Genomic DNA, 25,207 nt, shown 5'->3' on the forward strand with positions numbered 1-25,207 from the left:
CAAATGGCCTCATTCCTTGTAACCGATAAGTTTAAATGATACAGGGGTTGGTTCCAGTACAACAGCGTTCATGGATCCCGACTTGTTCTGGGTCACTGATACATGCTCAATGGTCCTGCATTGCATGTATCAGTGACCCTGACCCACTCTAGATCCATGAACACCTTAGTGCAGGATCATGCCCATTTCATTTAAACGTATAGGTCACAATGAGGCCATTTGACATGTTTGACAAAAATAAGACCCTAGTCCATTGTATAAAAGACATTTTTATGCTAATTTAATATCCCTTAAAATATCTTGTTCATTATCGTTTACCTAAGCATTCCAACAGTCTTATAACATTAAAAATGTTAGGGGGATTATTTAAAAAATAAAATTTAATGTCCAGTCTTTATAAAAAAATCACTGACAGTTTCCTATGTGCCTGGAGTGTCTTGCGCTGTCTAGTGTAGAGGACCTTCAGCAAGGGATAGCAGCGGGCCACGTGCATGGAGGACATTCGACAGGGGATAGCAGCGGGCCGCGTGCGTGGAGGACATTTGGCCGGGGATAGCAGCGGGTCGAGTCGACTGCATGGAGGATTGCGAGAAGGCTGCCCTCGATGTTTTTCGGTTGAAGAAGATTATTTATCGGATGACTGTGCCTGCAGTTTTGATTTTTAAGGATTACCAGGACTTCAGGGACACCCAAGAAAATTTTGGGCCACTTAGGATGTCGAAGGAAAAGGTCATGAAGAATTATTTATTATTTGAATGCTTATAGTTGTATCATCGAAGGAGTAGCAGCAATGGTAAATTTTCTTTATTTTATTTTTGAAGTTAGGTAAGGTTCCATAAAGTTTCTCTAAAATAGGTAGGGAGTCCATTCGGCCGGGGATAGGAACGGGCCAGCGCGGCCTTCTTTAACTGCAGGCAAGTGTTTATCGTGTGGTGCGCCGATTTTAAAAAATATCGCTAATCAGGAAACTTGGCCTTATGTCCTGAAATGGCGTGTATTGTACTTTTCAACAGACACCAGTGCCAGAAGTTATGATGCCAAACATTCTGGCGCTGGTAGTCGACACCGGTGCCCTATAATTGGGGAAACTCTAAACTAAACATATGCGTCAGAAAAATCGCTGGACGCCGAAAAAATGGCACTCAGTGCTTAGCAAAATTCAGCCCTCTGTCCTTTAAAACTCAGCCAGCTCAGTCAATAATGGTAGATATTGAAATCTCCCACCCGTTCTGTGCCCATGCTTCCCTCAGTGGTTCTTCCATAGTCCAGGAGAAGTATGAATTAGTCAGCTGAGAGAAACCTTGTTTGATCTGAAGCCCAGAAACTGTATAGATTCCAGAGTCAATGTTGTGGCCTCCAGGGGCCAGCCCATCAACTCTGCACCACTGTACCGTTACCTCTGGTGGATCTATGGAAACATAGAAAATAGGTGCAGGAGTCGGCCATTCAGCTCTTCGAGCCTGCACCACCAGTCAATCAGATCATGGCTGATCATTCCTTCAGTACCCCTTTCCTGCTTTCTCTCCATACTCCTTGATCCCCTTAGCCGTAAGGACTATATCTAACTCCCCCTTGAATATATCAAATGAACTGGCATCAACAACTCTCTGCGGCAGGGAATTCCACAGGTTAACAACTCTCTGAGTGAAGAAGTTTCTCCTCATCTCAGTACTAAATGGCCTACCCCTTATTCTAAAACTGTGTCCCCTGGTTCGAGACTTCCCCAACATTGGGAACAATCTACCCGCATCTAACCTGTCCAGTCTCGTCAGAATCTTGTATGTTTCGAGGAGATCCCATCTCATCCTTCTGAACTCCAATGCATAAAGGCCCAGTTGATCCAGTCTCTCCTCATATGTCAGTCCAGCCATACCGGAAATCAGTCTGGTGAACCTTCGCTGCACTCCCTCAATAGCAAGAACGTCCTTCCTCAGATTAGGAGACCAAAACTGAACACAATATTCCAGGTGAGGCCTCACCAAGCCCCTGTACAACTGCTCCTAAACTCAAATCCCCCTATCTATGAAGGACAACATACCATTTGCCTTCTTCACTGCCTGCTGTACCTGTATGACTGATGAACCATGACACCCAGGTCTCGTTGCACCTCCCCTTTTCCTAATCTGCCACCATTCAGAAAATATTCTGTCTTCGTGTTTTTGAAACCAAAAGTGGATAACCTCACATTTATCCACATTATACTGCATCTGCCCTGCATTTGCCCACTCACCTAACCTGTCCAAGTCACCCTGCAACCTCTTACGTCCCCCTTACAGCTCGCACCGTCACCCAGTTTAGTGTCATTTGCAAACTTGGAGATATTACACTCAATTCCTTCATCCAAATCATTGATGTATATTGTAAAGAGTAAAGAGCTGGAGTCCCATCACTGAGCCCTGCGGCACTCCACTAGTCACTGCCTGCCATTCTGAAAAGGACCAGTTTATCCCGACTCTCTGCTTCCTATCTGCCAACTAGTTCTCTATCCAAGTCAGCACATTACCCCCAATACCATGTGCTTTGATTTTGCACACCAATCTCTTGTATGGGACCTTGTCAAAAGCATTTTGAAAGTCCAAATACACCACATCCACTGGTTCTCTCTTGTCCACTCTGCCAGTTACATCCTCAAATAATTCCAGAAGATTTGTCAAGCATGATTTCCCCTTCATAAATCAATGCTGACTTGGACCGATCCTGTCACTGCTTTCCAAATGCGCTGCTATTTCATCCTTAATAATTGATTCCAACATTTTCCCCACCACTGGTGTCTGGCTAACCAGTCAATAATTACCCACTTTCTCTCTCCCTCCCTTAAAGTGGTGTTATATTAGCTATCCTCCAGTCCATAGGAACTGATCCAGAGTCGATAGACTGTTGGAAAATGATCACCAATGCATCCACTATTTCTAGGGCCACTTCCTTAAGTACTCTGGGATGCAGACTATCAGGCCCCGGGGATTTGTCGGCCTTCAATCCCATCAATTTCCCTAACACAATTTTCTGACTAATAAAGGATATCCTTCAGTTCCTCCTTCTCACTAGATCCTCAGTCCCCTAGTACTTCCGGAAGGTTATTTGTGTCTTCCTTTATTAAGACAGAACCTAAGTATTTGCTCAATTGGTCTGCCATTTTTTTGTTCCCCATTATAACTTCACCTGAATCCGACTGCAAGAGACCTACGTTTGTCTTCACTAATCTTTTTCTCTTCACATATCTATAAAAGCTTTTGCAGTCAGTTTTTATGTTCCCTGCAAGCTTCCTCTCATACTCTATTTTCCCCCTCTTAATTAAACCCTTTGTCCTCTTCTGCTGAATTCTAAATTTCTCCCAGTCCTCAGGTTTGCTACTTTTTCTGGCCAATTTATATGCCTCCTCCTTGGATTTAACACTATCCTTAATTTCCCCTGTTAGCCACGGTTGAGCCACCTTCCCCGTTTTATTTTTACTCCATTCAGGGATGTACAATTGCTGAAGTTCATCCATGTGATCTCTATCCCGCTGGGCGGGGCCACAGCACATACTCAGGGATGGTGAGGGAAGAGTCGAGGATGTTGGCTGCTGGATATGACTAGGAGTTGGACGATATCAGGCTTTTAGTCTCCCAAATTGGGCGCCAATACCCAGATGTTAAAGAGGAGGTCTTTACAGGGTCAACTGGGAAGAGACTGCCCGTGATATGGGTTGTTGCCGATAGCTCTGACCAGTATTTCCCTTACCCTATTTTGTAGAAAATTTTTTAACAACTTAGTGGCTAGCTAGATCACTTCAGAGGGAATTTCTTTTTTATTATTTGTTCTGGGATATGGGTGTCGCTGGCAAAGCCAGCATTTATTGTCCATCCCGAATTGCCCTCGAGAAGGTGGCGGTGAGCCACCGCCTTGAACCGCTGCAGTCCATGTGGTGAAGGTATTCCCACAGTGCTGTTAGGGAGGGTATTCCAGGATCTTGAACCAGCGATGATGAAGGAATGACGATATATTTCCACATCAGGACGGTGTGGAACTTGCAGGTGATGGTGTTCCCATGCGCTTGCTGCCCTTGTCTTTGTCCACCTAGGTGGTAAAGGTTGCGGGTTTGGGAGGTGCTGCCGAAGAAGCCTTGGCGAGTTGCTGCAGTGCATCTTGTAGATGGTACACGCTACAGCCATGGTGCGCTGGTGGTGGAGGGAGTAGATGGGGTGCCAATCAATGGGGTGGCTTTGTCCTGAATGGTGTCGAGCTTCTTGAGTGTTGTTGGAGCTGCACGCATCCAGGCAAGTCCTGACTTGTGCCTTGTCGATGGTGGAAAGGCTTTGGGGAGTCAGGAGGTGAGACACTCGCCACAGAATACCCAGCCTCTGACCTGCTCTTGTTGCCACAGTATTTATATGGCTGGTCCAGTTAAGTTTCAGGTCAATGGTGACCACCCCCCCGCCATCCCCAGATGTTGATAGCGGGGGATTTGCCGATTGTAATGCCGTTGAATATCAAGGGGAGGTGGTTAGACTCTCCCTTGTTGGGAGATGGTTATTGCCTGGCACTTGTGTGACGGAATGTTACTCGCCACTTATCGGCCCAAGCCTGAATGTTGTCCTTGCTGCACGCGGTCATGTACTGCTTCATTTTCTGAGGAGTTGCGAATGGAACTGAACACTGCAATCATCAGCGAACATCCCCACTTCTGACCTTATGATGGAGGGAATGTCATTGATGAAGCGGCTGAAGATGGTTGGATCAAAAATACTGCCCTGAGGAATTCTTGCAATGATGTCCCTGGAGCTGGGATGATTAAGAGTCAACTACATATCCTCTTCAATAAATAGCCGTTAACAGGTTAAATCTATTATTCAGGTTAAATCTATTACGGCGGCAGATTAGGAAAAGGGGAGGTGCAACGAGACCTGGGTGTCATGGTTCATCAGTCACTGAAAGTGGGAACGCAGGTACAGCAGGCGGTAAAGAAGGCAAATAGTATGTTGGCCGTCATAGCTAGGGGATTTGAATATAGAAGCAGGGAGGTCTTAATGCAGCTGTACAGGGCCTTAGTGAGGCCTCCCCTGGAATAGTGTTTTCAGTTTTGGTCTCCTAGTCTGAGGAAGGACGTTCTTGCTATTGAGGGAGTGCAGCGAAGGTTCACCAGGCTGATTCCAGGGATGGCTGGACTGACATATGAGAGACTGGATCAACTGGGCCTTTATATACTGGAGTTTAGAAGGATGAGATGGGATCTCATAGAAACATATAAGATTCTGATGGGACTGGACAGGTTAGATGTGGGAAGAATTTTCCCGATGTTGGGGAAGTCCAGAACCAGGGGACATAGTCTTAGGATAAGGGGTAGGCCATTTAGGACCGAGATGAGGAGAAACTTCTTCACTCAGAGTTGTTAACCTGTGGAATTCCCTGCCGCAGAGAGTTGTTGATGCCAGTTCATTGGATATATTCAAGAGGGGGGGGATCATGGGGTATGGAGAGAAAGTGGGAAGGGGGTGCTGAGGGAGTGATCAGCCATGATCTTGTTGAATGGCGGTGCAGGCTCGAGGGGCGAATGGCCTACTCCTGCACCTATTTTCTATATTTCACTATATTAACAAGTTGCTAAAAAATAAGAGCAGGCTTGAAATTTGACTCATACCGAGATAAAATTCAATGGCCAACACCTCTAGGCACTGGCCATTTTCTGTGCACAAGTTTAGCCATACTGTATTGCTGGGGTATTCCACCATTGACGTCATTACAGGGAAGCTCAATCTTGTCCTCAGCAGACATTACCACATGTACTTTCAGCAGGGTCACTGCCTGGTGACCAGAAGTAGCAATACTGGATGATTTTCCCTCTCCCATACCAACTGTAAAACTCCCATTGTTAAGAACAGCTAAGTACAAATTGGGAACTGAACCAAGGGTTTTCTACAGGGTGCTTTCCCCCACAGGGTGCTTTTCCCATTAGGGAAATCTGAGAGATTTATGTAAAAACTGAAAGTCTCTAGCTGCACAATATACTCTCAAACCCAAGAAAAAAGACAGCATATTAATTTAGATAAACTAAGTGAGTGACCACTGAGTGCTTGTACCAGTGCAGTGAGAAGCTGGGAAAATTGACAGTAATTGAATGGAAAGAGAATTTAATAAAAAGAAAATGCTGAAAGGAATTACTTAATAACTGAATTTAGTTAATAAGTACACAGTGGAAGATCTGAGGTTAAATTCCCAGTGCACTAAGTTAGCTAATCTCAAATGAGATGTATTGGATATGCGACAACTGGACTCAGGCTAGTTGAAGGAATAAATCTGCTAGGGTTCTTGCTTCTTATAACTATCTAGTAAACCCTGTGGAATGGCACCACATAGACTTTGTGTTGGAACTGAACTGATCTTAATGGGACCCATGATCAAACAGTGTGCCAGCAATCTGCTGGAGGTTTGCACATGAAGAATGGCTAGTTAGAACAGATACCGGTGCACGTGAAACTGCAAGACAACAATATGCCATGTCTTCAGGAATCAGTAAAATGGTCCAAACAAAAAATTAGGTGCCCACTATCACAACAACATCTCTGTATAATACTCTTATTTAAAATCATAGACAATTTACAGTACACATTTAAAAAAGAAATAAAGAAATAGTGCTAACAAAGAAATGATGAGCCACATACAAGAGAACAAAATCAGCTCTCTGAGGACTAAAACAATTCGATGATACACCCTCTCAGCAAATATTTTATAGCAGGGACCAGACAGATTTTATCAGACAGTGAAACAAGTGCTAGTTGGTACCAGTGGGACAGCTTCCCTTATTCATTAGCATACCTCACTTTCCCAGTCAAGTTTGTGTGTACGTAATGCTGGAATTCTGTATATTTAGTTGCCAAATAGGTAAAATCTGGTGGCTTGTCTTTATATCGGTTCCTTGGATGCATAGATCTGTTAAGGGCCATTCTATAAAAAAAAAAGGAAAAAAAAGGAACAATTTTAAATTGCAAACATTTTACGTGGATGAAGAGCTAATTTATCAGCATGAAACTAACTACTACTTTTATATATCACGAATCAATAACTTGAAATCATTTGTTGGGATCACTGAAGAACAATTCTCTTTCATCTTCACTTCTGCCTAATGGTCCTCAACTTATGACAGCTAAACACCAATGTCAACGTTTTTAGTTGCCAAGTAAAATAATGAAAAGACTCAACTAAAGGAAACATTTTAAAGATTTTTCTCCAAAAACTAATTAGTAGGGAGAAATTCAGATACTTTTTCCTCCAGCCAACTATTCATGTTATTTGCCTCAGTTACTTCAGTTTCCCTCACCACCTTCATAAGAGAAACTGACATCTGGGAGCACGGGAAAGAGATGCTGGTCCACTAGAAAGAGACTAGCACATTTAGTACTGAAGCAGAAACAATGGGCTTTCCATTATATAGCTGGACCTCTATTTTCACTACTGCAAAATGGTAATTTTCTTTTTACCACCTGCTAATAGAACCATTTTATAGTCTACAGTTTTAATCGCAAGAATTATCCTAGATATCTCAAGTCATAACTATCGGGCTGTAGTAACTACCTCTTATCCCTGGAGGTGACTATGCGATACAGGCAGAGCTCCAAGGCCTGGGGGAGATGCAATGTAAATATCAATGCTGCGATTGCAAACTTACTTTTCTCATTAGCATTTTACTGCCGCTCAGAATTTTAAGATATACTTTATTTATCTTACTAATGGTGCTTTTTACACAATTTTCCTTCACATTCAAGTTGCTGCGATTCAAATTTCAGCTGCTGTTTTGTAGTGAGTGTCCTGGCATTGGACTAAAACAGAAGATGGGGCTGAGATAAAATTATGAATTTCTGGCAGCCTTTGCGATAATCAGGACAATTATGTGTTAAAATAAATGAACAGCACAGTAAACCACAATTAGAACAATGCACAACGTAACTGATTCTGTTAATTTTCTTGTAAGTGTAGCCATCTTAGTACAAGAACAAAGGAAAAAAATATAGAAAATATGAGCTTCTACTTTCTGCAGCCTTCGGTTCTGAACGATCCATTTGAGATTGACTGCAACTACTCCAGGACACAAGTGCTGGTCATGCACACACAACGGCGCAAGAATTTAACTTAAAGAAACATTTTCTCTTCAAAACTCCTGTTTTTCATTTTAAATCATTCACAGTTCTTCCCTGCCCTCCCTCCAGTTTCATCCAAACATTTGCAGTATCTGAACACATGCAAAATCACAGGTTTGGTGCTATTAAATAACATGTGGTTTGCTTTCCTTTTCAAATTCTCCATCTCTTTCATTGTTGAAAAGGGTGGATGGGAAGACAAGGTAAATCAAGTAGCGATTAGATGATGCCAAGAAAAAAAACTTGCATTTATACAAGACCGTGTCACTAAAGCACGTTAAAGCATTTCACATAAAATGACTTGTTATGTAGGCTAATGGGGCAATATTTTTTGTACAGCAAATCCTAGAAACATTAATAGAATGACCAGCTTGAATCTTCGGTTGTGCTGGTTAGAGTAGGAATAGAAAAGTTTAGGTAAAATTCGCACCACATAAATGTCAAGTAATGACTGAAACAGCCCAGGCATCTCACATTAACCTTCAATGTCACCACTGTTGCTGAGTCACTCACCAATATCTTGGGAGTCACCACTGACTGGAACTGACCTGGACCAATCATATCAATGTAGCTGCAAGAGCAGGGCAGAGGCTGGTACTCTGCGATGAGTGGCTCACTCACTGACCCTTCAAAGCCTCGCCACCATCCATAAAGCTCAAGTTGGGAGTTTGATGCAACACTCACCACATGCCAGGATGGGTGCAGCCCAACATTCAAAAAGCTCAATCCCATCCAGGACAGACCAGTTTGTTGATCAGTGTTCCTGCTACTGAACTCAGTATCTATCCCCTGCCATCATCGGTGCACTGTGGTTGCAGTATGCATGAACTTCAGGATGCATTGTAGTAATGCACCCGTTTACTTCGACAGTACCTTCCTGCCCTGCCATCTCAACCACCAAGTCGGATGAGCAGCAATGTCATGAGAACACCATCACCTCCAACTTTCCCTCCAAGACATACACCATCCTAACTTGGATACATATCACCATTCCTTCATCATCGCTGGGTCAACAGCCTGGAATTTCCTACTTATCACGATTGAGGGAGTACCATCATCACAAAGACTGCAGTGGTTCGAGCAAAGACTCACTGCATCATCTCAGGACAATTATGAAAAGACAATAAATGCGGCCTCGTCGGTGTCGTCCTTGTCCCGAAATCAAATAAAAGATTAAGTATATAGGGAAAAGAGCCCCAGCGAGCAGGAGACCAGAGGTCCAGCCCCTGAAGGCTAGGCTGGCATCCAGTGGGGTACTCGCATCAGATAGGAATGGAGTGGCAACACCTGACCCTCCCCATCACATCGATCCTTTGTCCAACGTCCAGTCCACACAAAAAGAGATCTTCGTTATGGAAAAACCCAGAGCACGAGCTACTGGATGTAAAAAAATGGTGGATGTAAAAATGGATTGTCTCATGCCATTAGGAACAGAAGAGAGGGAAAGAGGGAAATTGAGAGCGGCGCCTTCTCTTCTTCAAATAGTGCAATGTGGTTTTAAACATACGTATTTAGCACCGGAACAGGCAGATGCGACCATGGTTTAACGTCTCATCTAAAGGATAACACCTCTCTCAGTACTGCATCAGATTCTGAACTCAAACTCCTGTTACAGGACTCAAACCTGTAATCTGCTCAGTGGTGAGAATGCCATCAACTGAGCGAAGTTAACAAGCTTGGATTGTAGAAGGCTGTAGATTATAGGAAGAGGGATGACTTTAAAAAAAAAGAGGGAGTTACTCTCAAAAGTATAAAGTACCGTTGGTCAATGCTCTCTCCAGCCTTTCTTGTAGGTAAGCATTCCACCCCATTTGCTGCCATATTCAAGCTACCCAGCAGACTGAGAACTTGTGCAGTTTTATTTACACTGTGAAGATACCAGATATTGCATGTTTAGAACCAATTCCTTGAAATATAGGGTGACGTAACATTTTTAAAAAAGCTTACACTTCAGGGATCGACATTGGTTTTCCAATTACCGATGGAGATGTTGGATTATAATGCAAAATGAAATGAATTCACACCAATAGATTCAGCACACATTGCTTGTGTGTTCACAGTTTTAATGTACCAGGTAATGAGAGTGTTTATAAAGCAGCAGAGGAAATCTAGCGACTATCAATACCATTGCTACATTAAAAAGCAAATGATGGGGACGGGTAAATGCTTAATTCCACCAGACAAATTCAGCAAAAGCCTCATTTAACAAAACAAAAGCTGCATGGTCATCTATGGGACATTTATAAACTCATGCCACTGTAAGTTAATGTTGTCATAAGATTTAGTTAGCACATTGGCATCAAAAAGGTGCAACAAAAAAGAGCTCAATGCAATGTTTTAATGTTGCTAATGTTTTAATATTGTGTGAGGTTCTTTTTTAGTGAGGGAAAAGAATTCTATTGCAACAGCAAAACACCACACAATACTACCCTGCCATCAACAAGAGGATAAGGCTCTCACTGTACAACTTAAAGTTTCACAGTTACACCACATACAATCAAGTGCAGTTTACAACTATATTTTTTTACTGTTGTACAATTATCTGCATCACAGTTCTCCTACCTGCAGTTAAAAAAAGACTGAAAAAAACAGGGTGCAAGTGGAGTTGGCCAGTGATATTCTTGTTTCATCCCCTCAAATTGTTCCCAACACCACCATCAGTAACAGACCTGTAACCTCCAGTAAGTACTTTAATCTAATGTCACACAGCCCAAAAACCTTGGCTTCAGACACAATCCAAGTTTGACACTAGAAAATCTAGTTGTGTTGTTGGCTGTTCTTCTACTTCAATTGGATCTAGCCAAAAAATGTAAGCTGATTTACTGAAATCAGAGTCTGTCATGATTACACAAATTAATATATATATTTTTTTTAAATGTAATGCACAATAAAAATGAAAACATAGAACTGCAAATAAAACAAATTATGATTTGTTCCCTGTTGGTTTAGAAGGTTTATATGATAGCTGAACCAAGCAGATGAGAAGGAGCCCTCATTCAATCCTCAGTCACTGTGGCGAGTTCATTCTTACAAAAGGGTTGGGGTTGGAGGTGGTAAAAGGTGCTATAACAACCTGCATTTATACAACGCCTTTAATGGCCCAAGCGCTTCACAGGAGCGTTATCAGTCAAAATTTGACACCGAGCAACAGAAGGAGATATTGGGATAGACTTGGTCAAAGAGGTAGGTTTTAAAGAGCATCTTAAAGAAGGAAAGGGAGGTGGAGAGGTTTAGGGAGGGAATTCCAGAGCTTCGGGCCTTGGCAGCTGAAGGCACGGCCAGTCCCAGTGACCTTGGTAAGGAAGGCGGCTGGGGGGGGGGGGCGGTTTGAGGGGGGAAAAAAAAAAATCACCCAGTTTCTACTTTCTATAGGTCCATGCTGAAAGCATGTGGGCATAGGATGGAGAGGAGCCAGTTAATTAATTGACTGACAAACTCTGCCAAGGATCACCAGTGAATAATGGCTACTTGGGAAAATTACTAGAAGTTGTATAGTCGTTGTGGAATGTGACTCCACCAAGGAATCAATGACTTCAGAGGAGGAGCAATTTAAAAAAATAAACTTAACACAATATGCTGCATCACCAATGTATTAACAAACCTACTTAACTGATAATTTCTGTCTATTGGCCAACTTGAGGCCAAGCAATCTGCCTCGATGCCCTCCCTAATGTTATTCTGAAACCAGCTGTTAGGTGGATGAGAACTTCTGGAACATAGGAATTTAGAGTCTCAGAAAAGACAATTGTGATCCATCTCGTTTCCCAATGGTAGCTGAGATCACAAACTCAACACAAGCAAGATCAGCTGTCTAAAGTCTTGCTGCATCACTCCATGATTCGCTACTCCAAAATGTCACTCTTCCTATGGCAAAATTTGTTACACACATGCGTGCACATTTTGCTTGCTACGCTACTGTAACAGTAATACAGGCACCAGGGGTAGACATCTCCAATTCCTGACTCTCGCAGGAACCCACAATAAACCCATTTGTTATATTAAACACAATACACAAAATAAATAAAATCAAGTTAATGGGAGGAAGGGGAACAAGCTGCCTCAGCTCATTGCAAAGGATCAATTATAAGATGGTGGGCCAGACACCGGGGAAAACTAACCACTATGATTTTATTTATTTTTAGATCATGAATTTGAATTAAAAAATAAAAAACATAAATATGACAATATAATTATATCCGAGCAATTCAATTCATCTTAATATTCATACATTTGACAGGGCCCATATTACACTTTCTGGGGTTAAACTTACTACTTTCCCAGATTTTTATGATTAAAACTAATACTGGTACCTTGTTAGCACAGCAATTCTAGTACTAGATCGCGATCCTGGTTCTTATCCGCTCCTCAGAGCTTTAGCCCCGCACTAAACAATTACAAGCCTCCCGTTTTTCAGGACATTGATGAAAAACTACAGGCCTCGGCAGTTGCGCACAAAAATCCCTTCCTCGCGACCCGGAAGCACCACCCTCTCCCCGGTCCGCCAGAGGTGAATACTGCACATGCGCCAGTCACTCCCTTACCACCACACACAGTTCCACATCGTAAAGTATGTCAACTTTATTTATGTCGAGCCAATGCACGGCAATCAACATTAGGGAAACGCCAGCTGACATTTGCATTTGGCAAGTTTGCCACATCTTACAAAACCCTGGTCTTTTTCTGATTGTTAAGCTCTAATGAACACACAGGACGGTTTTTTTAATATAATGCATCACATTGGTGGCGTTTCCCCTCTTTTTCAAGATGTTGGTTTGTTCTGAGTCGGGTCAGTATTCTACCTTTTACCCAGTCGAAACTGGAAAGGGTGGGCATTTACGCTGATAATGAATTCCTCATGCATATGCGATTTCCTCTCCACCTTCCCATGTTTGTGTAAAAATACAGCATGGGACTTTTTCTATTCAGTTTTTGACTTCTAACATTCCAGAGGCCAGATTACAAATTCACATAAAAAGATAGAATTTAGAATTTATGAATTGCAACGAGATGAGTTAGTCACCGCCATTTAAATTCAAAATTTACATACAACCATGATTCACAAAACCACGATTGGTTGAAATGCATAATCTGCAACCAAAGTAAAATTCTGATACATATTTTGGTCGAATTGCTTATAATCTCTGAACTGGCTCACACTGCCTGATCGTGTTCTTATACCCTTATGCTATGTTTGTATCAATGAAATATTTTAAAATATGTTATCTAATATACATTCTCAGGTGAATTAACCTATGATGGTGGATTGAAATAATAAAAATAGTTATACAGACATCTAGTGTTAATGAAAAAGAACCTTTTGCAAGCTTGCCATGCTATTCGTCAAAAAAAAAAATCACACCTTGAGTGTGTTACCTTTTCTTTCAAAAAAAAGTTGTTGTATATTGTTCTACAATGTGGTACTAAGCCACGCAGACTAGAAGGCCCCAGAACTGCTTACTGGTCAGCGATGAGTTTGCTGACTGCAACCAAGGTAGCATTTGGAAAACCTGTGTTATGTCGGAGAAAAGGAAACCAAAATTCTCATACCCAATTACAATCCTGTGCTCCCTGGTAGAAAGTATACATGCAGACCAGGTGAGGAGGGACACAATAGGTTGGTGATGCTCACTGTCTTGATCTACATATGTCGGATAGCCACTTGGCTAAGATCCTAGCGATGGAATTGTACCCCAACAGAAATCAACATTTTCAGGTAGGGGTCGGGGGTGTGAAGGAAAAGGGAAGAGAATGGGAAACAGTGGCAGAGAAACATACACAGCTGAAATAAGTGCAGTATTGGCTCTTCTAACTGTTGTTTTCAACAATTTGCTCTGTTGTTACAATAAATCAATTATTAGTCAATACAACTGAAAAGAAAATTACAAAGATCACTCACTATCTTTCCCAAATGACATATTTTCATCTGAATGTGTAAATTGTTCAGTGCCTAAAGCAGAGGCAGCTTGCTGACCACAATAAGTTAGTGCTGATCTCTCAACTCATCCAGATCCCAAGACTGAACCTCACTCATGATAACCATTCAAAATAGGTATTCTCCAGGTATACGTTGGTCAATCCCAATTGGAGCACAAGTAAAGAAGTCGTGCTGCAATTATATAGGACTTTGGTGAGACCACACCTGGAGTACTGTGCACAGTTTTGGTCTCCTTACCCAAGGATGGATATACTTACCTTGGGGTGCAACAAAGGTTCACTAGATTGACTCCTGGGATGAGAGAGCTGTCCTATGAGGAGAGGTTGAGTAGAATAGGCCAATATTCTCTAGAGTTTAGAAAAATGAGAGGTGATCTTAATGAAATATGTATAATTCTTAGAGGGCTTGACAGGGTAGATGCTGAGAGGCTGTTTCCCCTGACTGGAGAGTCTAGAACCAGGGGTCATAGTCTCAGGATAAGGGGTCGATTATTTAGGACTGAGATGAGAAATGTATTCAATCAGAAGATGATGAATCTTTGGAATTCTTGACCCCAGAGGGCTGTGGATGCTCACTCGATGAGTATATTCAAGACTGAGATTGATAGATTTTTGGGCACTAAGGGAATCAGGGGATATGGGGAGAGTGCAGGAAAATGCAGTTGATGTAGAAGTTAAGCCATGATCTTATTGAATGGCGGAGCAGGCTCGAGAGGCCACTCCTTTTTCATATGTTCTTAATCGACAGGAATGGAATATTAAACAAAGAAGAATAGCTTCCTTCTTCACTCCATGGAGGGGTGTCACAATTGTAACCATATGAACAAAAATTTAATCCCATCGGTATTGTTAAGCAGAACTGTAAACACGTAAATTTTTGAAATCAGTGAAAATCTTCCTTCATTTGGTTCTGATGTAGTTACCAACTACTAAACAACTCGAGGAAATCAAGCCCACTGGTTAGGTACTGAACCACAAGATTGTGGAAGATACCCCAAGCCTTTAACTCTTAAATGTAATTTGGAGGTGAATTATAGTCTATTCCTGATAATCAGAAAAAAATTTGCACTAAAAAAAATGAATTATCCAATAATTTGAATTAAGCAATATAAATAAATAAACAGCAAAGTGGGAATTTAATACTAACATTTGAATAATCAGATAATTTGAATTAAGTGAAGAGTGCTAACACTGTGAAAATTAGACTTCGATAAAACTATTTCACATTTGATTTAGATTTTAGATCTCACTGTTTCATGAGCTTTGGGATGAATCCTCAACTGCAAAACCAGCCAGCCACAGTGCCACCAGGTGAAGCCCAATATTCACTTCAACTGACTCCATGTAGCTCTACTTAGAGACAACTTGCATAATAAAATGTTGAATCTCACACCAACCATAGAGATGATCTGCTATGGCAAGCAGTGCCTATTGCAAAATAATACTAATGAAGTATTTATGTCCCGATGCATACTGCGGAGACTGTACAATGTGGATTTAACAAATGTATCTAGCCTGACATATGGGGCAAGGTGTCCATCCTGTATGCTCTTGGACTGTAGCAAAGAGACACAGGAACCATGACTAATTTATCTCTCAATTGTATTGGCTCTTTGGGGAATACCTCCATACAGAAGAGTGGTATCCGCTGATCAACATGCAACCCAGGAACTATTCCTATTACGATGAACTTAATTACAACGTTTAGGTCCACACTGTCCTTAGCAACACCAGTTTTTTGTATTAGGTTGGTGCCTCCTTTTTCTCCAAATTCACACTGGTTTGTGATGGTTATGCACCCAAGAATATTAATGTGCAAGAATTATCTATGGGGATGTATAGATAACAGTTTTGGTAAATAATGCATAAATTGAAGGACTACATTATCTCACAACCAGACATCAGAAGATTTATCAAGATAACATTGCTGAACTTAGGTAAAAGTGATAACGGTAATGGACAAAGAACATTATGTAAACTTTGAAGGACTTTCCTATATTATTACAATGCACATAGTGCAGGGTATAATACCCAGTGAGGTTGCAATATATGAAGTTTAATTCAATAGTTTATAGTGCTCATTACAATTACTAGACAACCACTAGACTCAGAGGTATTAGGCCTGTGCCACAGCCAAGCTTAATCACACAAACATAGAAAATAGGTTCAGGAGCAGGCCATTCAGCCTTTCGAGCCTGCACCGCCATTCAATATGATCATGGCTGATCATTCAACCTCAATACCCTGCCCCAGCCTTCTCTCCAGACCCGCTGATCCCTTTAACCGTAAGGGCCACATCTAACTCCCTTTTGAATATGTCCAACGAACTGGACTCAACAACTTTCTGTGGCAGAGAATTCCACAGGTTCACAACTCTTTGGGTGAAAAGGTTTCTCCTCATCTCGGTCCTATATGGCTTATCCCTTATCCTTAGACTGTGTCCCCTAGTTCTGGACTTCCCCAACATCGGGAAGATTCTTCCTGCATCTAACCTGTCCAGTCCCGTCAGAATTTTATACGTTTCTCTGAGATCCCCTCTCATTCTTCTAAATTCCAGCGAGTATAAGCCTAGCCGATCCAGTCTTTCCTCATATGTCAGAACTGCCATCCCGGGAATCAGTCTGGTGAACCTTCGTTGCACTCCCTCAATAGCAAGCACGTCCTTCCTCAGATTAGGAGACCAAAACTGCACACAATACTCAAGGTGTAGTCTCACCAAGGCCCTGTACAACTGCAGCAAGACCTCCCAGGTCCTATACTCAAATCCCCTCGCTATGAAGGCCAGCATGCCATTTGCTTTCTTTACTGCCTGCTGTACCTGCATGCCTACCTTCAATGACTGATTATACCATGACACCCATCTCGGTGCACCTCCCTCTTACTAATCTGTCACCATTCAGATAATAATCTGCATTCCTGTTTTTGTCACCAAAGTGGATAACCTCACATTTATCCACATTATACTGCATCTGCCATGCATTTGCCCACTCACCTAACTTGTCCAAGTCACCCTGCAGCCTCTTAGCATCCTCCTCGCAGCTCGCACTGCCATCCAGCTTTGTGTCATCTGCAAACTTGGAGATATTACATTCAATTCCTTCGTCAAAATCATTAATGTATATTATAAATAGCTGGGGTCCCAGTACTGAACCCTGCAGCTCCCCACTAGTCACTGCCTGCCATTCTGAAAAGGACCCGTTTATTCCCACTCTCTTGCTTCCTGTTTGCCAACCATTTCTCTACCCACGTCAATACATTACCCCCAATACCATGTGCCTTAATTTTGCACACTAATCTCTTGTGTGGGACCTTATCAAAAGCCTTTTGAAAGTCCAAATACACCACATCTACTGGTTCTCCCTTATCCATTCTACTTGTTGCATCCTCAAAAATCTCTAGAAGATTTGTCAAGCATGATTTCCCTTTCATAAATCCACGCTGACTTGGACCGATTCTGTCACTACTTTTCAAATGCACTGCTATTACATCTTTAATAATTGACTCCAACATTTTCCCCACCACTGATGTCAGGCTAACCGGTCGATAATTCCCTGTTTTCTCTCTCCCTTTTTTAAAAAGTGGGGTTACATTAGCTACCCTCCAATCCATAGGAACTGATCCAGAGTCCACGGGTTGTTGGAAAATAACCACCAATACATCTACTATTTCTAGGGCCACTTCCTTAAGCATTCTGGGATGCAGACTTTCAGGACCTGGGGATTTAGTGGCCTTCAGTCCCTTCAATTTCTCTAACACCATTTCCTGACTAATAAGGATTTCCCCCAGTTCCTCCTTCTCGCTAGACCCTCGGTCCCCTAGTATTTTCGGGAGGTTATTCGTGTCTTCCTTAGTGAAGACAGAACCAAAGTATTTGTTCAATTGGTCTGCCATTTCCTTGTTGCCCATTATGAATTCACCTGATTCTGACTGCAAGGGACCTATATTAGTCTTGACTAATCTTTTTCTCTTCACATATCTATAGAAGCTTTTGCAGTCAGTTTTTATGTTCCATGCAAGCCGACTCTCATACTCTATTTTCCCCCTCCTAATTAAACCCTTAGTCCTCCTCTGCTGAATTCTAAATTTCTCAGGTTTGCTGCTTTTTCTGGCCAATTTATATGCCTCTTCCTTGGATTTAACACTTTCCCTAATTTCCCTCGTTAGCCACGGTTGAGCCACCTTCCATTTTTATTTTTATGCCACACAGGGATGTACAATTGTTGTAGTTCATCTCTGTGATCTTTAAATGTCTGCCATTGCCTATCCACCGTCAACTCTAAGTATCATTCGCCAGTCTATCCTAGCCAATTCACGTCTTAAACCATCAAAGTTACCTTATCTTAAGTTCAGGACCCTAGTCTCTGAATTAACTGTGTTACTCTCCATCTTAATGAAGAATTCTACCATATTATGGTCATTCTTCCCCAAGGGGCCTCGCACGACCAGATTGCGAATTAATCTTCTCTCGTTACACAAGACCCAGTCTAGGATGGCCTGCTCTCTGGTTGGTTCCTCGACATTTTGATCTAGAAAACCATCCCTTATACACTCCAGGAACTCCTCCTCCGCAGTATTGCTACCAGTTTGGTGACAATGTTACATCATAGAATGTTACAGCATGAAACTAGGCCAATCAGTCCATCACATCAGCTGCCATTACATAGGATTAGGCGTAATCCATTCAGCCCCTCGAGCCTGTTCTGTCATCCCCACTAAACTGTTGACATGATAAATGTTCCCTCGCCTCAGTCCCTCTCCCATGCAAAAGAACCATCACCATTCCCTCCTGAAAAAAGCAACCCCATCTCTAACCTCTTTTTCTCTCCGAAGTCCATGTTGAACGTGATGTCAGTTCCCAAATCTGTGCCCACCTTTCTCACAACTCCATGTTCGAATCTCTCCACACAGGTTCCTGCCCATGCCACAGCACTGAAACAGCACTGAAAGTCACATATGACTCTGTCCATGGTGTATTATTGCTCCTCATCCAATCTGCAGCTTTTGACACAGTCGACTATACTATCATTCACCAATGACTCCTCTGTTCTCCAGCTCACGTAGTTACACTCTTGCCTATCCAATCGCAGCCAGAGTATCTCCAGCAAAGACTTTTCTTCCCACCACTGCACCGTTACTTCTGGAATTTCCCACAGGATCTATTCTTGCCATGCTCCTCTTCCTAATGAAATGCTATCCCTTGGCAATATAATGCAAAGACATGGGGGCATCTTCCACATGTACGCTGATGACATCCAGCTCGACCAAACCATCACCTGTCTCACCCCCTCCAATACCTTTGTTGTCAGACTACTTACCTTGGATGAGCTGCAATTCCCTCCAGTTAAACTCTGGAAACATCAAAGCCATTGTCTTCAGCCTCCCAACTTGCAATCAATTCCAACCTCTTCCCTGTCTCAGGTTGAACCAGATTGTTCACATCTTCGGCATCCTATTTGATTCTGACCTGAGCTTCCGCCCCATTCCCCTTCCATCACCTAAGCTGCCTACCTCCACTTTGACAACACTGCCTGCCTCTGTGCATCTACTGCTGGAACACCCAACCATGTCGCTGTCAACTCCAGATCAAATGGTACAATGTTTTCCTGGCTGGCGTCCCATCCTCCATAAATTTCAACATTCCCCATGTCCTCCCCATCTATATTGTCAGACTGCCAGCCCAACATCAGGTCTTAGTGATTGAGTTACAATCTCCTCCAGCTAAACATTGGTAAGACCGAACCCACTGTTGTCAGCGTCTGCCACAAACTCCTTACCCTTGCCATCCATTCAATTCCCCTCTCTGGCCACTGTTTCAGGCTGAACCAAACTGTTTGCAACCTCTGTGTCCTATTCAATCCTGAGCTGAGTTTTCAACCACTTATTCTCTCAGTTACAAAGACCACATACTCCGTATCACCCACTTTTGCCCCACCTCAGCCCATCCTAATTCAATGTTTGTCATCTCCAGAATCCCAATACTCTCCTGGCCAGCTTCCCAACCTCCATAAATTTCAGCTCATCCAAAACTCTGCTGTCCATACCCGATCCCCCATCATGTCTGGCTCACTCATCATTCATGTCCCTGGTGACCCACACTGGCTACCAGAACATTCAAAACCTGAAAATAAAAATTCTAAAACATGTTTAAATCCGTTCATGGCCTTGCCCTCCCGAGTTCTGTAACCTCTCCAGCTCTATCTGTAATCTATTGGTTGTAAAGGTCTATGAGACATCCTGAGTACTTGAAAGGTGGTTTATAAATACAAGCTTTCTTTCCAAAACCAACCGTTGTCATACTGCTCCAAAAACTGAGATTAGCTAATAGTGCAGATTAGAAGTCGAATCAGAGACCTTCTTAGTCTCTCCACTGAATCACCCAGTCAATGGACTTCTGATTGTACTCATTCTATTTATAACATTGTAGCATAGTCGTAATGTTACTGGACTGGTAATCCTTAGGCCTGGACTAATGATCCAGAGGCAAGAGTTCAAATCCCAGCACAGCAACTGGGGAATTTTAATTCAGTTAAATAATTCTGGAATAAAAAGCTAGTATCAGTAACGGTGACCATAGGCCCAAGTTTCGGGTGGAGTTGCTCCAATTTTTTTGGAGCAACTAATTTAGTTTGGAGTATCTTAGAAATGCAATTCTCGGCATTTAGTTTGCTCCAGTTCTAGTGAGTCAGTTTAGTTTTGTTTTAGTTCAGTTTTTTCCCCAAAAGGGGGTGTGTCTAGCTACTTAGGCCTGTTTTGCAAGTTTAGGCAGCGAAAACTTACTCCAAACTAACTTAGAACGGAGTAAGTGCCCACTTTTGTAAGTTCTAAAAAATCTTACCTCGAGTTACGTTCGTGCAGGCATTTAAAGCACTAAACAAAGCACAAAAAGTAATAAGCAATTAATTAATAAAAAATAGAAGGAACCCTGCACTAAAGCACCAAGACCAAAGTAATAAGCAACCAATCAATAACAAATAAAAAATAGAAGTCCTACCTTTATGTGAAGGGAAGGTGTTTCTGTCAGCCTCTCTCTGTGTTTCTGTCCATGTCTGTCAGTGTCTCTCTCTCTGTCAGTGTCTCGCTCGGTCTCTGCGCCTCTTTCCCTCTGCGCCTCTGTGTTTTGGAGTGAGGGGGCGGAGGGAGGGGCTGAACAGGAGGCAGGGGGGAATGAACGGAGGCTGAATGAAGGAAGAGGGGGAGGGGGTGAAGCGAAGTAATTTGGACTTGATACTGATGCAAAATCACCTCAACGATTGTTTTTAAGTTAAAGATCTGAATCTTTCTGCAAAGTCTCAAAAACAGTTGGACCTATACATTTTCAACCTGCATCCTTCCAAGTGAGCCTTCACCAGATGTGTGAATGTTTTTTTATGAATCTTGGCAGCCTCTTCAGGTAACACTCCGACTGAAACCTCGACATGAGGTGACAAGAATATCAGGCGTCAGCTTTTAGTAAAGATATTCAGTGTTCATTAGGGCCACCCCCACACAGCCTGCAGAGCGTCGGACTGTGAGGAGCTACTGCACATGCGCGCACACGCCTTGTGCTGCACTACGCCTAGGCCGAAGACGTCCTGAGGAGCTCAGAGAATTAGAAGGTAAGTATTCGACGCGCTTTTTATTCTAAAAAGTCGTCGCAACTAATGGAGGTGTGCCGTTTTTACAGGGGGGCGGAAATTTGTTCCCCATGTAACTACTGGATCATTAAAACCCATCTGGTTCACTAATGTTCTTTACGGAAGGAAATCTGCCGTCCTTACCCGGTCTGGCCTACATGTGACTCGAGACCCACAGCAATGTGGTTGATTCTTAACTGCCCCTCTGAAATGGCCTAGCAAGCCAGTTTCCAAGAAAGCAGCTTAGGGATGTCAGTGTCAGCTGTACCTTGGTGGGTATCACCCTCGCTTCGGAGTCAGAAGGTTGTGGGTTCAATTCCCACTCCAGAGGCTTAAGCACAAAAATCTAGGTGGACACTCCAGTGCAGTACTGAGGGAGTGCTGCATTGTCTTTCGGATGAGATGTTAAACCCCCGAGACCCCATCTGCTCTCTGGTATGGACGTAAAAGATCCCATGGCACTATTTCAAAGAAGAGCAAATATATTATCCCTGGTGTTCTGGCCAATATTTATCCCTCAATCAACATCACTAAAAACAGATTATCTGATCATTATCACATTGCTATTGTGGGAGCTTGCTGTGAGCAGATTGGCTGCCGTGTTTCCCACATTACAACAGTGACTACACTTCAAAAAGTACTTCATTGGCTGTAAAGCGCTTTGGGGCGTCTGGTGGTCGTGAAAGGCACTATATAAATGCAAGTCTGTCTTTCTACGGGCAATAAATGTTGACCTGACCAACGACACCCACATCTTGCGAATGAATAAAAAAACATTTATCTGTTTTGCCACCTCGCTGACGTTGACATATTTGCTTTATCTCTGCTCTCACCTACCTGGGAATAACGTGGAGAGGCTTCCATTTTATTCCTCAGTACTATCACAACCCTCATCAGAAAAATAATCAGTTTAAGGAAGATATGTTCTTCCATTCAGATGTAAGAATACCAAATAACGCTATGAAGTAAATGGAAACGAATAACAGTAACACAACAAAAATAATATTTTTCTCGCCGCAATACTAACACCTTTCAAATTCTTTCAAACGCGCGCGCACTTCAACGTCCATCGAACAGGGCGCAGTCCTACTGCGCACGCGTATTCGGATCCCGCCTCCCGGAGCGAGTTCACGCCAGCGGTCGACCGACGGCGCATGCTCGCTAACAGACGGGTGGCGTCATTCCAATCTGCCTTCCCTCCGTCACGCGCGCTCTGGTTTGTGCTCGCTTCCTCCCGAACGACGCGCGAGCGAGGGAGTGGCCGAATCTCTGCGCGCCTGGCTCAGGAGCAGTGCGCAGGCGCGGTCCAGGCCAGCGGGTGGCCCTGTCACTTCGGAAGGTGGGGGTGGGTTGCTGGGAGGAGGAGGAGGAGGAGGAGGAGGAGGAGGAGGTCGTGGAGACAGACATTGAGAGAGAGAGAGAGAGAGAGAGAAAAACGGACGGATTGATGTGCGCAGCTTGTTCTGCGCAGACTCCACACGGCGGCGGAGAGGGAGAGACGGACCCGGGCGAGCGAGCGAGAGAGAGAAAAAACAGTTTGAGCGAGGGCGGGGGGGCGCAAGGCTGCATTACTGTTTGACAGCCTTAAAAAAACTCCTGTGGATTCTCGTCTGAATGGTCGCTGTTAGCCCTCCGTGTCGAAGCCGACTCTCTTCAGGGTAAGTTAATGTGATGGCTGAGAGGTTGGTCAAATACAGTGGTCGGGGCAGAAAAAGAAGCCGGGGCTAGGAAGGCTTCCTTCAGATTATGTGGCTGCTGCTGCTGCCGCTGCCTTGCTGTGTGGTAATAAAATGGCGCCCGGCCGTTGGTGAAACACTAAAACGGGGGACCTTCAAATGATCCGGGTCTATCGTTATCGATGCCTTTTTCTACGACCTTTGGATGTATTTCAAACGCAGTTCCTGAAATATCATAAAGTCGTCGACGTGGCTTCTTAAGAAACGGACATCCATTTTTTTTTGTTGTTTTTTTTTGGGGGGGGGGGTGGTATTTGGTCAGAGTTTGACCCAATTCCTTTCTATCTGCGAAAAATGCAGGTTGTTTTTTTCTTCTTGCTGGTGTGGCCGACGCCCGGGGTCCAGACACGTCCAATCTGTTCACTTCTGTTTTTATTAATAAAAAAGTGTGCGTAATAGAATGGATGGGCATACTTGCAGGTTATGAGCAGTACTGATGAGTTTGGGTGGAGTGAGGAGAAACAAGAATTTTTTTACCGCAGGGTGGATCTTGACTTGTGAGACGCCCAAACAGGGTGTATTCCAATTATTATCGATATATCTTTGTATAAAATCGCTGCTTATTTCGTTTTTTTTTTGCTTTGGGACTTTATGATCCTGAAAACCTGATGCAATATCTCATGACCATTTTCATTGCTTTAGTGGTCATATTTTCTTGGTCGGTGCAGTGCCATAAGCTACATGCATCCTGCTTTCTGGTGATGCAGGATTAACATTACGACATTTTTTTAAACCAGTTTTTTTTTCCTTTGCCAGCCCTGCTGGTTTTGCAGAATTCTCACCATGAACTCAGCGTGTGCTCAGGATGTTAAATCATTTTTTAATTTGGTGACTTATATTTAATTCTTTCACAGTCAAAATTAGGATGTTAATTTTCAATTTAATGCTGAGTAGTATGATCAACATAATGTATATGTTTTTAATGTGAAAATAACAGCTAACCAAGACAAATAACTGCATTATTTTGTGCTTATATATGTTGTGGTTATATTTACTTTGTGATCAGCTTGGTAAGAAACTAGGCAGTTTCAGTTGTTAATCGCTGAGATATCTTGTATTGAGTTTTGAAATCTCAGTTCAATAATTTTGACATTTAATTAGCATTTTGCTAACTTGACCATGGAGAAGCCAACACGTGACTGCCTTACAATAAATTATATATATATAACTGGAGAAATGTAGTAATTTAAGATGTAAACTATTGAGTTTGCTGCAATGGGAGAAAAATAACCCATAATTTCATTTGTGCATTTATTTGGAATATTTTAAAAATTGGATTAGAAACTATTTGCTGCATCTTGGTTTTTTTTTACTTAAAATATAAAATTAAAATGTATAATTGTAAACACTTGCTCGATGGGAATTATTTTATTAATTAGTGAATGAGTATATTGGGGATATTGTTGATTTCAGTGGAGCATCAAACAAGTGATTCTTTGAAATACAAATAGAAAATACATAGTGGGTCTGTTTGCATCTAAAAAGGAGAGAAGTTAATGGATTCGGTAATGACCCTTTATCAGAAACCAAAATATTAATCCATCTGTTTTATTTTCAGATACTGGCCCAACTATTATGTATTTCCAACATTTGTAGTTCTTACTCTTTATATATGTTTCTAAAATGATTATTTGCTTTTGGTAAGTTTTCACAACATTTGATCAGGAAGCCCAGACATGTAAGATTTGGGGGGTGGTTTTTCTAAATCTTAACATGGAAGTCTAAAAATAAGAGCTGAATGGTTACCTGGACTGCTAAAATTGCCATTCACCCCTATATTTAGAGTTTTCTATTGAGCCTGTCTTAGTTTTAG

At 42.5% G+C, this 25,207-nt stretch overlaps 2 protein-coding genes across 7 annotated transcripts in view; one reads left to right on the top strand and one right to left on the bottom strand.

Annotated features, from left to right (window-relative positions):
- Positions 1–22,769, bottom strand: part of mettl16 (methyltransferase 16, N6-methyladenosine) — a 142,014-nt gene extending 119,245 nt beyond the window's left edge. Inside the window, exons 1-3 of one of the 4 annotated variants that reach the window (XM_070857023.1) lie at positions 22,688–22,769; positions 21,037–21,220; positions 6,793–6,921 (exon numbers count right to left, since the gene is read on the bottom strand). In XM_070857023.1, the coding sequence (XP_070713124.1) occupies positions 6,793–6,920 (128 nt within the window). In that variant the 5' untranslated portion in view covers position 6,921; positions 21,037–21,220; positions 22,688–22,769. Of the gene's footprint in view, positions 1–6,792; positions 6,922–12,421; positions 12,584–21,036; positions 21,221–22,495; positions 22,629–22,687 lie in introns of those variants that run through there. The other 3 variants (XM_070857021.1, XM_070857024.1, XM_070857022.1) reach the window with 3 other exon arrangements.
- A 278-nt stretch (positions 22,770–23,047) lies between these two features.
- The window catches only part of LOC139226343 (lissencephaly-1 homolog), a 138,310-nt gene continuing 136,150 nt past the window's right edge, over positions 23,048–25,207 (top strand). For all 3 annotated transcript variants that reach the window (XM_070857027.1, XM_070857026.1, XM_070857025.1), the window contains exon 1: positions 23,048–23,316. The gene's annotated coding sequence lies outside the window, so the exon portion shown is untranslated. The remainder of the gene's footprint in view (positions 23,317–25,207) is intronic.

This window comes from Pristiophorus japonicus, chromosome 16 (assembly GCF_044704955.1).
Source record: "Pristiophorus japonicus isolate sPriJap1 chromosome 16, sPriJap1.hap1, whole genome shotgun sequence".
NCBI lineage: Eukaryota > Metazoa > Chordata > Chondrichthyes > Pristiophoridae > Pristiophorus > Pristiophorus japonicus.